The 12,409-nt window shown below is 39.4% G+C and overlaps 1 protein-coding gene across 1 annotated transcript in view; it reads right to left on the reverse strand.

Annotated features, from left to right (window-relative positions):
• Nucleotides 1–1,830: 1,830 nt before the first annotated feature.
• The window catches only part of TSHZ1 (teashirt zinc finger homeobox 1), a 55,063-nt gene continuing 44,484 nt past the window's right edge, over nucleotides 1,831–12,409 (reverse strand). The window contains exon 2 of the mRNA XM_058024611.1: nucleotides 1,831–6,390. Within this exon, the coding sequence (XP_057880594.1) occupies nucleotides 3,206–6,390 (3,185 nt within the window). The 3' untranslated portion in view covers nucleotides 1,831–3,205. The remainder of the gene's footprint in view (nucleotides 6,391–12,409) is intronic.

Raw genomic sequence — 12,409 nt, forward strand, 5'->3', positions numbered from 1 at the left:
TTTAGAACTTACTCGTAGAATAGCACAAACTTACTTTTGTTGCAATCTTACCAAAAGAAGAAATAAATATGGAAAAAAATTCTGGGAAAAAGAATAACTTCATTTTGAAGTCTGCAATTTCTTTTTTAAAAAGGATTTTTTTTCTGAAATACAATATTCAAACAAAAGTGGCAAAAATCAAAATAACAAAGATTGTACTGTCACTGTACTTCATTTCCTTAAGTAGGAGAACCATCAGAGCCCTCCAATTTTCATCTACTCCATATTTCAGTCATAGAAAGTGTTACATCAGCATAGTCACCAGGTAAAGCTGATGGTTTATTCTAAATGGACTTTCTTCAGACAGTGGCACAGATGATGAGTGATTGTCCAATTCTGAAGCTATCAGAACTGAACGGATTTAGCAATGTCATAAACACCTCTCGAGGGAGTCACCTGGTGTTGAGAACTCACTTTACATGCTGTGTTTCAAAATCAGTTTTAATGGATTTACATTAGATTCAAACCCACTTTAGAGCTATTATTTCTCCCTTTCAACCTTTTCACACACTACTGCAATGTACTACAGCATATTTTATAATCACATGTTTGCAGGCCTGTGGGAAAGTAAACAAAACTTCAAAGGGTTATTATTTAAGGACTCTCTATTATGGCCATAGGCCTGACTGTTTTTCTTCCTCACCACCCCTTGGGCCCAAAGCACATAATCATCCAGTAATTGAACTGAAATGTCTAAATGGCTAGATCCCCTGAAGGACAAGGTAGTTAGCAGTGAAGAAAGTAAGGGACATTTTAAAAAACCCTCACGGCACTTTCCTGCGCTACTTAGAAACACCGTATAAATGTAACTGACCTGGACCTGATAGGCTTTTACAGGGAACAGAACAGTGTGTGGATATTTCTGGAGCTGTAGCTAAAGTAAAGATTAAATGTTGAACCATGGTGTATTTGGAAGCAAAGATCTTACATTTAAATTACTTTCAGAAGAACTGAGAAGAAACAGGAATATACATATGTACACAGAAGTATATATAGCACAACAGTATCACTAATACCACGTGAAAGCAAACCCCTCTAGGTCCTCATATTTAATAGCCCATCCAAAAAGTGTAATGGATAGCAGATCCCAGGCTTTCATACACTGTAACTGTCAAAGCACTCAGGAGATAGAGAAGTGAAGGCTCTGACAGCTCTCTTTTACATTCTAAATGACATCTGCATTCAACAGAACAGAAATAAAGATTAAGGGAAACACCTGATATGATAGCGCTCAGCTTACCTCAAAATGCAATATTTAAAAAGTACAGAGAAACACAGGTCTGCCTCCTTGTACTGTAAGTAAAAACTGGTGTCAAAGCCTCTGAGGTCTTCACCGCTGCCAGGGAGGCAGCACCACAGCATCCAACAGACCGCAGGGGCAGGAGCCACAGCCTCTGACTGTGGAACTGCTGGAATCAAAAGGTTTCACCAGGGAAGGGAGGGAGGGAGGGAGGAGACAGCTTTGAACACACACAGAAAATGGCTACAGGTACAGCTGCACATAACTTGGCCAAAACCTTTGCAGCCTCTCTCGCTCCCCAGGGAGGAGCAGGACGCCCCTGGCTGCCCTGGCTGTGTACCTTTTGCAGTGAGTGCCTGCTGCAGATCTCTCCTAAGAGGTTACCAGCATTAGGGCTTTGAGCGAGACACGTCAGCACACAGATCAGGAGAGATGATTTCAAGTAGATTTTCGCTGGTTGATTATATAAACGATGCCTCTTATAGCTGGAGCAACACCTCAAAGGCAATTTAATGACGACATGACAATGTATGTAAATCAAGAACTGCATGTGGGTTTATTTTACACTTGAGAAAACAGTGGATTTAATTGTGTGAACCAAAATGTACTGTACAATATTAATGATAAAACATCAAAATGTATAATTCATAGTGCATTGCTTGCTTTATTTTTATTTATTTATTTTTTTTGTCAGATAGTTCCTTTAAGTACATGCATCTGGAAAGATGCAGGTGCCAGTAAAATTCCTCTATTTATATCAAGCTGCAGGAACTAAATTTTATTCAAAAAGTGTGGTTTTACATTATATACACAGAAATTGAATATAAAATGACAATATAAAAAGTTAAAAGAGAAAGCATACAGCCAGAAGGTACAAAGAAAGTTGAACAGTTTAAAATGGTACGATATGTAACATGTATTTTTTTAAGCTGATGCTGGCAATTTACAAGGAACAGAATCCAACATTTGCCCCATTTTTTTTTGTTTTCATTTACCAATGCAGCACACTATAGAAAGGTCAGCTTGTACCAAAGCTTAACATTTGTAAATAACTATAAACTGCAGTATTTTACAGAAAAAAAAATAAAGGAAAGAAAAGAGCATTTTTACATTTGTTTTAAATAACAGCTTGCATACTTTTTTTTTCCTTTTGCCAAAAAGTGGCAATTCTCAGCATCCAGAGGGTTTGGGCATAGTGGCAAATTGGTTTGCTTGTTTTTTTATTCATTATTTAACTTATACAGTTGTGGCTTCCTAACCCCTTGAGTACTACACAGCTCTCCTTCTTCCAAGGACTGCATGCACAATATCTTCACAAACCAGTTCTGCATTTAAAAAAAAAAAAAAAAGCTCATTCAATAAAAAAAGAAAAGTCCTGCTTCCGACACAGCTTTTATTTGAATGAAATGCCTTTAAGCCTTTTGTTTTATTTTGTTTCTCCTTATTTACTTATTTAGTCACTGGGAAAGGCACAGAAATGCTATTACAGTTCTCAGAGGGTTAAAACTTGACACTACCAGGTTCTGTGACCTTTATTGTCATGGCAACTTTGTAATTTTAGGATGTCTCTTTATCATTGTTCTTTGTGTCTTTCTTTACGGCTAAATTAATGTCTCTCAATAGTGTCTCCCACTATATTCTACAAAAGATAGCTTAACATCAAGGACAGATGTTGAAAATAAAGGTCAGACTTTGACTCACAAAAAATAAAAACAGAAACAAAAAAATAACCATGCACAGATCAGACAAAGAGCATATAAATATAACTACAAAATAAGTGTAAGAAAAACCAAGGTCCAGATAGGCAGTTCAGCAACAAAAGTAAGACTGATTTCAGAGGCTCAGGTCAGGCCTAGTGCAGTACTATGAAGAAGTTTAGTGCAATGTTCCTGTGGTCACTTGCATACCTGGCTGCTTACCTGGACGCTATTGTTTTTCTAACTCAGTTACATAGATCAGATGGTCCTCTGGGGACTTGCCATGTGTTTTACTAAGGTGCAGTTTGACTGCATGCTTGCTTGCAAAAGTTCGGTTACAGAGCTTACATTGGAATGTGGAGCCTAAGTCCTCCTCGGCAATTCCAAGTGAGCCCAAAGTCTTGTTTGTGAGGACTTTTGAAACATTCTGCTGTTCTTGAATCTGATTAAGTGGCAACTTTGACAGATCCTTCAAACTAAACCCTAGGTGTGTCTCTAAGTGACTTATGTATGTAGAAGCAGTCCTGAACTGAGAGGCACAATCATTGCAAAAGAAAACAGGATGTCCTGTGTCCAAGTTCTTTAAAAATTTAGTTCCACCTGTCCTCCTTAACTGATACTTCACATTGGCCAGCCAGTGGCTAATTGTGGTCATGGAAAGACCAGTAAACTTAGAGATGTGTACCCGCTCTTGTGGACCTAGGTCCGACATAATGTATTTGCCTTCCGGGGTCTCCCTCAAGCTGGAAGCAAACTGGGCTTGAAGGATCAGAAGATGCTGAGGGTTCCAGTTGGACTGCCTGCCCTTCCTCTTGTGTACTGGTGACAGTTCATCCAGAGCTTCCTCAAAGCTGCTCCCATCAGCATCAGACTTTTCTGACACGGTAGAGGGAGTTGAAGACTTGGGTGTCAAACGCCCCGTGAGGTTCTTCACCATATCGGAAATATCCAGCAGGGCACTCTCCCTCAGCGGGGATGAGGCAGAGTCAGCCACGCTGGAAACAAGAGGCTTGTTTTTGGACTTGGTTAAATCAATAGGTTGATCGCTGTTCTCATAGTAATACCGATCAATAGCGTCAGCCTGCTTGACTGGAGTGGTTGGGTAAATGGGTTTGTCCAACATGCTGTTACTAATTTTGTACAGCATGGCCAAAGGGTCCAGAGAGGGGCTTACCGGCTTAGAAATTTTGCCTAAGTGGGTATTCATAATGGACTGTAAAGCACTCAATGGATTAATGAAGGATGGCTCAGGTGAATGATCTGTGATAATTCCTAAATTGTTACAGCCATTTGCAACCTTTGTTTTAAGTGGCTCTGTACCATTTGGCGTATGTGCTTCTGCTGGACTATCCTTTTTGACCTTCTGAACTTCAGACTCAGAGCTCTTCTTTGGCTGCTGTTTGTTATTTATTTCTTCTGCTTTTGGGAAGTCCTTGTTTTCTTTAGCAGCAGGTGACATGGGTTTAACTGGAGAACTCTTCTCCTTCTCCAAAGGCTTCTCTTCCTTCTTCACGTTGATTTTACCAGTAACTTTCTCCACTAGCTCCTCCATAGCAGATACATTGCTCTTGTGAGGTGGGGGTGTGAGATTGCCTGGGGAATGGATGAGTGCGTTGTGTTCCGACGACAGCGATTTCACACTGCTCGCGTAGGACGGCTGCATTTGAACACTCTGCACCGCGGGCTGAAGGGGTTTCACTGTCCCTGGGAGCTGGTAAGCTGCATGGATACTGGGATATCCTCCCCAGGAAGGGGCTCCATTCTGGGCTTTGCTGATGGCTGTTGTCACTGTGTTCTCCAGGGATTTCAATATGTCTATTCCGCCTTTAGGACTATCATCTAGGTCCTCCTCTCTGAGGTATTGATACAAAGTTGTTGGCTCAAATTTCTCTGTAGAGTCCTCACTCTCTTCTTTAATCTTTTTCTCTGTTTCGGTGACCACCAGCTTTTCCTTCTCTAGGTCTTTCTTTTCCTCCGAATTTGTGGAGCCCGCTGGGGAATCAGGCTGCTTTTTAATGTTGGAGGCTGGTAGCCTTGTATGGGTGGTGGGTGGAAGAGGTATAGACTGTATTTTCTCCTCCACCACTGGGTCCAACACAAGCTGTTTGCCTTTTTTGGAAGCAGAATTGGTCACCTTCAAGAAATGACCGGTGACCATCATGTGAGCAGTGAGCTGCTGCAAAGTATCATGGGAACTGCCACATTCCATGCATTTCAGTATTTGGGCTTTGCGTGCCTCAAACTGCCAAGTGTAGCTAGCACCATTTTGATAGCCATAGCGGTTGTTCGGAGTCACGTAGGGGTTGGCAGTTTTCTGATCCTTTGCAGACTCACCCAGTGAAGCTTCTGCCGTGATCCCTGTTGGTTCAGGTGAACAAGGCGAAGCCAAGTCCTGAAGTGCTCGCTTTTTGGTAGAAGGGACCAATTTGGTGATGGCTGGTACTGGCTCCTTCAGAGGCACTTTCTGGTAATGCTTTGTTTTTATCATGTGGACGCTGAGGTCTTGCAAAGACTCAAACGAATGCCCGCAGTACATGCACTTCAGCACTTTCTGGGCATCCTCTTTGCCTTCCATTTCCATAAGTGATCGTTTCCTAGGCTTTGACCACCGCTTGGTCTTATCGGCTTCTTTATCTCTGTTGTCATCACGGTAATGTCCAGTTTCATTCATGTGCACAGTTAGCTCCACCAGAGTGTCGTAGGCTGCGCTGCAGTCTTTGCATCGGAACTTGCTGGCACCGGTGAACACAGACCCATAGAGTTTATTGTTTTGCCGGTAAAGCTGCACCGTGCTGAAGAGACTCGGCTCCGGCAGAAGTCCGTACGATGACGTCTGCTGCAGAGTTTTAGCCAACGCAGCTTGGTGCCAGTCGTAACCCGAGCCACCACTGTTACTATTGCTGTTACTAGTACTACTGGTGGTTGTACTGGTACTGGTGTTGGTACTGGTAGTACAAGTACTCTGGGAATTGGCATTGGTGTCAGTACTGGTCACGTTTTCATTCTGGCTGATTCCGTTGTTGCTGGTGGTTGGATTGGATTTCTTTAAGTCCAAAGCTAAACTGGACCAGCAAGTCTCTGAAAGCAAATTTGCATACACAGCTTTTATTTGTGCCAAGCTGTCCTGTGGATAGGAAACATTGTCTGTGCACTGAGGATCCTCTTTCTCTTCTTTAGAGGAAGTGCTTTTGAAATGGGCCAGCTGATCGCTGTTTTCACTAAACGGGGAACCATAGCCTGCATCCTGATTAGTTGCAGTGCTGACTGGGGAGTTCTGGTAGCTTTGAGCCTCTTTGATCTCCGCTTCTTCATTGCACAAATACTCATTCTCCTGGATGTCCAGAGACAGCCCATCATCTTCCACGCTGTCTTCATCTATTTCTGCTGCTTTCAATTCTTCTTCAGGAACATATGCTAAAATACAGGAGGGGACATGGGGGGAAACAAGACAATGTTATTGAACACGCACATTTTACATGGCTCTCCTGCACCGAAAACTGTAACCATGAAGACAAATTTTGAAGATACATCTGAAACCCAAACTCACCATCACTCACATACTCCTCCTATAAATCCACACATTCTGTCATGGTTACAGTTTGATATCAGTGATACTGAAGAATAAACTTTGACTTCAGCAGTAAAATATGTGCCAGGCCCACAGTAAACGCCATAATATCAAAACTAAAATCAAACAAAGAGCCTACTAAACTAGTTGTTATCAACTTAAAAAAATGGCGTGGTGCTGAGCTATATTTACTGCACTACATATGTATGTGTAACGCGTTGCAGCTGACCTGCATCCCTCAGACCATGACACTCAGAATCACTGACTTGACCAACTCTACCTTGTCAGTTCTGTCTTTTCTTGCAAACTGGCTTTAGCTGCAGCTGCAGGGGCCATTTCTGTGTCACTGATACCTGACTCTAATGAAGCCATACAGGGCAAGAGTGTCAGGTCAGCTGTTCCCAGGGTCTCCTGGTGTCTGGCTGTACTGCGTGCATCTGAGAGCAGAACAGCTTTCATTTTTGAAAGGTGAAAAGAGAAGCAAGATTGATTGTTTTCTGAAATGGGAAGGATGTAGTTTGCCTCCTGTTATGATCTGATGTGGGTCCTTCATTTACCATTTTGAAAAAAAGCAGTCAGAAACTAAAAGTAAATACTAGAGATTAATTTCTTAAAGCAACAAACAAAAACCTTGAGATCTCCACTGCAGCTTGATTATTGGTTTACGGAAAATATAAAACTTTTCTATTGCATTGCTATCTGTGAAACTATATGATCTCACCAAACTATGTGTTTATCTATATCAAACTATTTGTTAAACTAGCAAATGTGATATTCATGAGCAGATGGCCATTACATCAAAACACATTTACTCCAAGGGCTCAATTCACAGAAGTGACTTACATGTACCTAAGTGATAAATGTACACTTTCATTGCAAAGCAGAAAACATAGTTGTACACATTTCCCTCCAGTTTTGTAAAAGAAGCTTAAAAAAATCACAATGCCAACGGAATGTAGATAATTTATAAGAATGTCAAGGTAGAAAATACGGATTATGAACAATTTTCAGTAACTGAATAAAAAAGTGCCTCCTTGTCAGGTGAACTCTGCAGCAAGTGATGCTGAAATGTGTCCTGTGTCCTTTCATGGTACAATACTGAAAGCAAGCCAGAAAATAGGCACTTCTGCTCCTATGTGGTATGAAGAAAATATGTATTATTATGTTAACAAAGCTGAGGTCTTCTTCAGCTGGGGGGAGCATAAGTACGAGTCAATCTTCTTTTTGTACACAGTTGCTAACATATTCTGAAATGCCTTTTCTGAAAAATAAAAAGAATCTTCTTTCATTGTAATATGAATACTCTTTGAAACACATTACGGTCAGTACTGCATTATGTATTCACCTTTGCAATTCACTCTTAATGCAGCCCCTAACTGCTTCAGCCTGATCTTTTAAGATGAAGCAAGAAAATACTCTATCTAGTACTAGGGTTGTACTGAACCTTAAGATGCCCATTGCATTTTTCACCTGTCCCCTAAATGTCAATATTTTCAGATGATAATTTGACCTTTTAGTTTTTAAAAAAGTTCTGATCAGGGTCCAAAAAGATAAATCAGCCTCAAGTGTTTTCTAATATGTTTAAAAGGACAGGTGAGTACAAAGCACAATAAATAAAATTCAGAAATAATCCTGGAGTCAAAGGCCAGGAAGATGCTAGAAAAGCATTGTAAAACCAGATGAAAATATTCTCTAAAAGGCATTTTGTCCATAAAATGAATAATAGAATGCAGAAGTAGTAAGAGAATTCAGAAGGCAGCCAGCTTCCCTGTCTTGCAGCAATGCTGCTGTTGGAACACTCTGCAGATATTTGAGGATGGTAGGACCGCTGCAGTTCTGAACTCTAGGTACACACATAGAATTCACTCCCACAGCTGCAGTCTAGGATCTCTTAGCCTCTCATTCAACACACCTTTTTGCAGTAGTTTTTAATGGCAAAAGACAATACAATTTTAAGTATCAGAAAAGCAAAGAATAGTTAAAGAAGAATATGGCTTCTAATTTTGAAATTATTTTTAAATAGAAAATAAACCCCTCTGAGACCTAAAATGCACAACAATGGGCAGTTACCATCTGGCATTTTTATCAAAAAAACCAAAACCAAAATGAAAACAAGTACAAGCTAAAAACTGAGAAGACACACATTTTGAGCTTTTATGAACAGCTTTCTTCTCACTAACCCTAGTGCAACTATGTCACTTTTCTCCAATTTTCGCATCCCAATATTTTTAATAACTAGGTGCAAAAAACTGTTGTAAGATACAGGATGTTCTGATAGTTGATGCAGCATTTTGTAAGGATCCATATTAATTATTTGCTTACATCTCTACTTAATTCTAAATTACATAAATATATATTTTTAAAATTGCTATATATAACCATCTATATATCTGCTTAAAAAGAAACTTTAATGATCCATTGCCGTGTCTTTTATTTTTCTTTATTTACTTATGATGGTGTTTTCTCTATTCTCATACTTTTGCACTGTATCATAAAAATAAAAAGGAGTTAAACCACACAAGAAACATTATACCTACATGTAAGGTCCATGTTAAACTGCCATAGCAAAGAAACCGAGTGTCAGGGTGAAATACTCATCTTTTACTCACTTTTTCTACTCTTTGGTTTTCCTGAGACTACTACATGATTGAGTTCACTCCTTTACCAACATATACTGTAATATAAGGGTTAAGAATATACAAATGGCCAGAACTATGATTTTCTACTATTTCAGAATTTAAGCCAGTTCTAAATAAACCCTGAATTTATATGATGTGCACACCCACATGTCTGTACATGTATCTAAAGTCACAAAGAAATAATGCTCCTTAACAAAAAAATGAGCAATTTATCTGTAATATTTAATTTTCTATCACTGCAATAAAAAAAATAGTCTCTTTAACTCCTTTGGTTATCATAGGATACAGACAATACCTGTTCATTCAAGACTACTAATGCTTATGAGATGAATAGCAGCACTCTCAACATATGGTATTTTGCAAGGTCAGTGCAATTCTCTAACTGAAAAGGTTTCTGTAAGAGCTAACAGAGAAGCAAACAAAAGGAAGAATGTTAATGTCTAAAAGCATGTACATTTTACTAAAATTCTCACAGAAATTTGACAAATAAATAAAATTCAGTATTTTAAACACAGCAAAAATGTTCCTATTATAATTACTTGCAGAGAGAAGTAATATATTCTACCTTAAATAAAAGCATGAGATGTTCAGATTCTAAATTACAAAATGTAGACCAACAGACAGATTTCAGACAACATATCTTTCTGTGACCGAGCAACTCTCAGCAATCTTCTTCAGACATTCCTGCATCTGCAAAGCTACTGCTAGTTTATATATGTCCCAAAACCACACAAAAATATCAAGAGACAATGATCCTCCCCAACAATAACTATATTCAAAGTAGAAGAAATTACAGAACACAGCGTCAGCTTTTCCTTCTCATTTGTGTCTAGACAGACTGAGGCAAATGCAAGGTATAAAAGAGGGAAAAACCTTCAAATTCCAGACAACTGAAAATTAGTGGGGGCATTTTGTATTTCTTTTTTTTCCTATTAAGTCTTGCTATTATTTTTTTTGCCTATAAAATGTGCCTTCTGGATGCCAATGCTTCCCCATAGATATACTGTCATCTTTGAGCAGTGTTAAAAGCTGTGCATTCTAATCTAAGTGGACATGAGATGCTATATATTGTACATGTGAGTAGCACAGCACATTGTGTTTGCTTCAGTGAGAATATTTACACTATAAATACACATCCATTGTTTGAAAAAGCAGACAGAGATCTGAAATGTAAGGATGTGGTTAAAAATAAAAATATTCTCACATAAAACCTTTCCACAACCTTGGAACTATGCCTTTGAAGGAATCTGTCTCTGCAGAGGTACTCTTTTCCATTCAAAAAGGGATTCAGCATTGAATAAATTATTTTGAAAAGCACCAAAAGTAATAATTGTATTTGGTTTTAGTAGTCTACAAAATTAAAAGCAGTAAGCTCTTCAAGACCCAATTTTAAATCCTCCAAATAAATAAATTTATTCAGAAGAAACACCTAAGCAGTGAAAGTCACAGTTCAGTAAAGGAATTGAATACTGAGATAATTTTCACTGAAATACCTATTTCATAGTTTTGACAAATAGGGATAGGTTTAGGTCTAAAATTCTTCACTAAATCAGGGCCTACTCTGTGACTAAATAATAGTGGCACAATGTGAGTGTTCACCATTCTTCAAGAGATGTATTGCCACAGCTTCTAATATTTACCCAGCCAACAGGAGACAGCAGCTGCAGAAGTTTTCACAACCCACACTGTCACCTTGCACAAACTGCACTCCAGGCTGGGGGTGATTTCCACTGCACACAAGAACACATTTCATATCTTAGGGAAAAAAAAATACAGCTAGAAAAGACAATTTATAGCCACACATCTCCCTCATTATGGAAAAATGAGGCAGATGAAAAAACCCAAATCATTTTCAGACATGTTTCCAGAACACAGAGTCATGACAATTTTAGAGAAGAATCTAAAATCGCACGTTGTGAGAGTTTAACAGGCGTGCTGGAAGATTTGCGAATCTTCTGTATTAGTATATACAAATGTTCATACAAAATTCTGGCACAGATGCTACAAGTCTGTGTGCACGTGTGTGTGTCTGTATTACAATGTCACTATGGTGGAAAAATATGGCTTAGTTATGACAATGGCTGAGGAGCAGCAGAGAATATGAGACAACCAGATAACCTTACTACAGAGGTTTGTGTCTTTCATTTCTAATTGCAGCAAAATGGGGGGCAAAATACTAGAACTGCCTACCCTCTAATTCTAATGCAATGGGTCTGAAAAGTAGATAAGGTACAGTAACAAGAGCAACCTCCGTGCTTCTAGCAGGTTGAATGATAACCCTTAAAGGCATCCCATTAAAAGCCAACAAAAAGATTCTTCACCTCTTTCTCTTCTCTCCTCTATCCCCTTAAAATGAATGCTGCAAATTATTAGCCAACGCTGGCAATTGGAGAACGAAGCAGCTTGCATGTGGGTATATTTTCACAGTGATTCTAATCTGAGAAATTTACTTGCTCTTCCCCTTCTATCTGATAAACTATACATTCAAGCGTTCTCATTAGCGTTCGGATCACCAAAGAGAGCTGGAGATGAATCAGTCCATCCACCCCTCCTCTCCCTGCTCTGTCGAGATTATTTCATTGAAATGTTCATTTTCATCCCTGCTGGCAACATTAGAATGGAAGTATTTAACCTGTTTCCATTACTTATACAAATTACCATTATGGGGTAGGACAGATGTTAGAATCATGCCACATAACTGACTTCCATACATTCTTTACAGGGAGGATAAGAAGAAGGAAAGCTGTTAGATCATATTATCCAGTCTCAATAATGTTCTCTCTCCTCCCAGATTCATTAACTTCCAACATCAACGTTTCCCTTTCTTTCCATGTGAAAATGCTCCGTCTCCTTGAGCTCATTTAATTTGGAGCAAGAAATCTTTGTCAGAAATAATTTTTTGATCAGGTGCTCTAACTAAGGGGCGAAGGGGGGCTGGGGAAAGAATAAAGAAAAGGGGGGGGAAACCCAACACCTTGTCGAAAATGTTATTTCTCTAACATGGATGATGAAAGAGAAGTCAGTTAAGATGCTGGTACTCAAAGATGGCTGTCACTTCAGATAGGGGATGGCACGACTCACCTAGACAGGTGACGCTTTGGTGGAGAAAAGGCTTGCTGCATTATTGAGAGCACCAAAGATCAGGATGACAAAGACTGTAGGCCCAGGGTGCCTGGGGCTCCTAGAGAAGTGACTTCAGCAGGCACATGGATTTCAGCCTCCATTT

This window comes from Melospiza georgiana, chromosome 1 (assembly GCF_028018845.1).
Source record: "Melospiza georgiana isolate bMelGeo1 chromosome 1, bMelGeo1.pri, whole genome shotgun sequence".
Classification (NCBI taxonomy): Eukaryota; Metazoa; Chordata; class Aves; order Passeriformes; family Passerellidae; genus Melospiza; species Melospiza georgiana.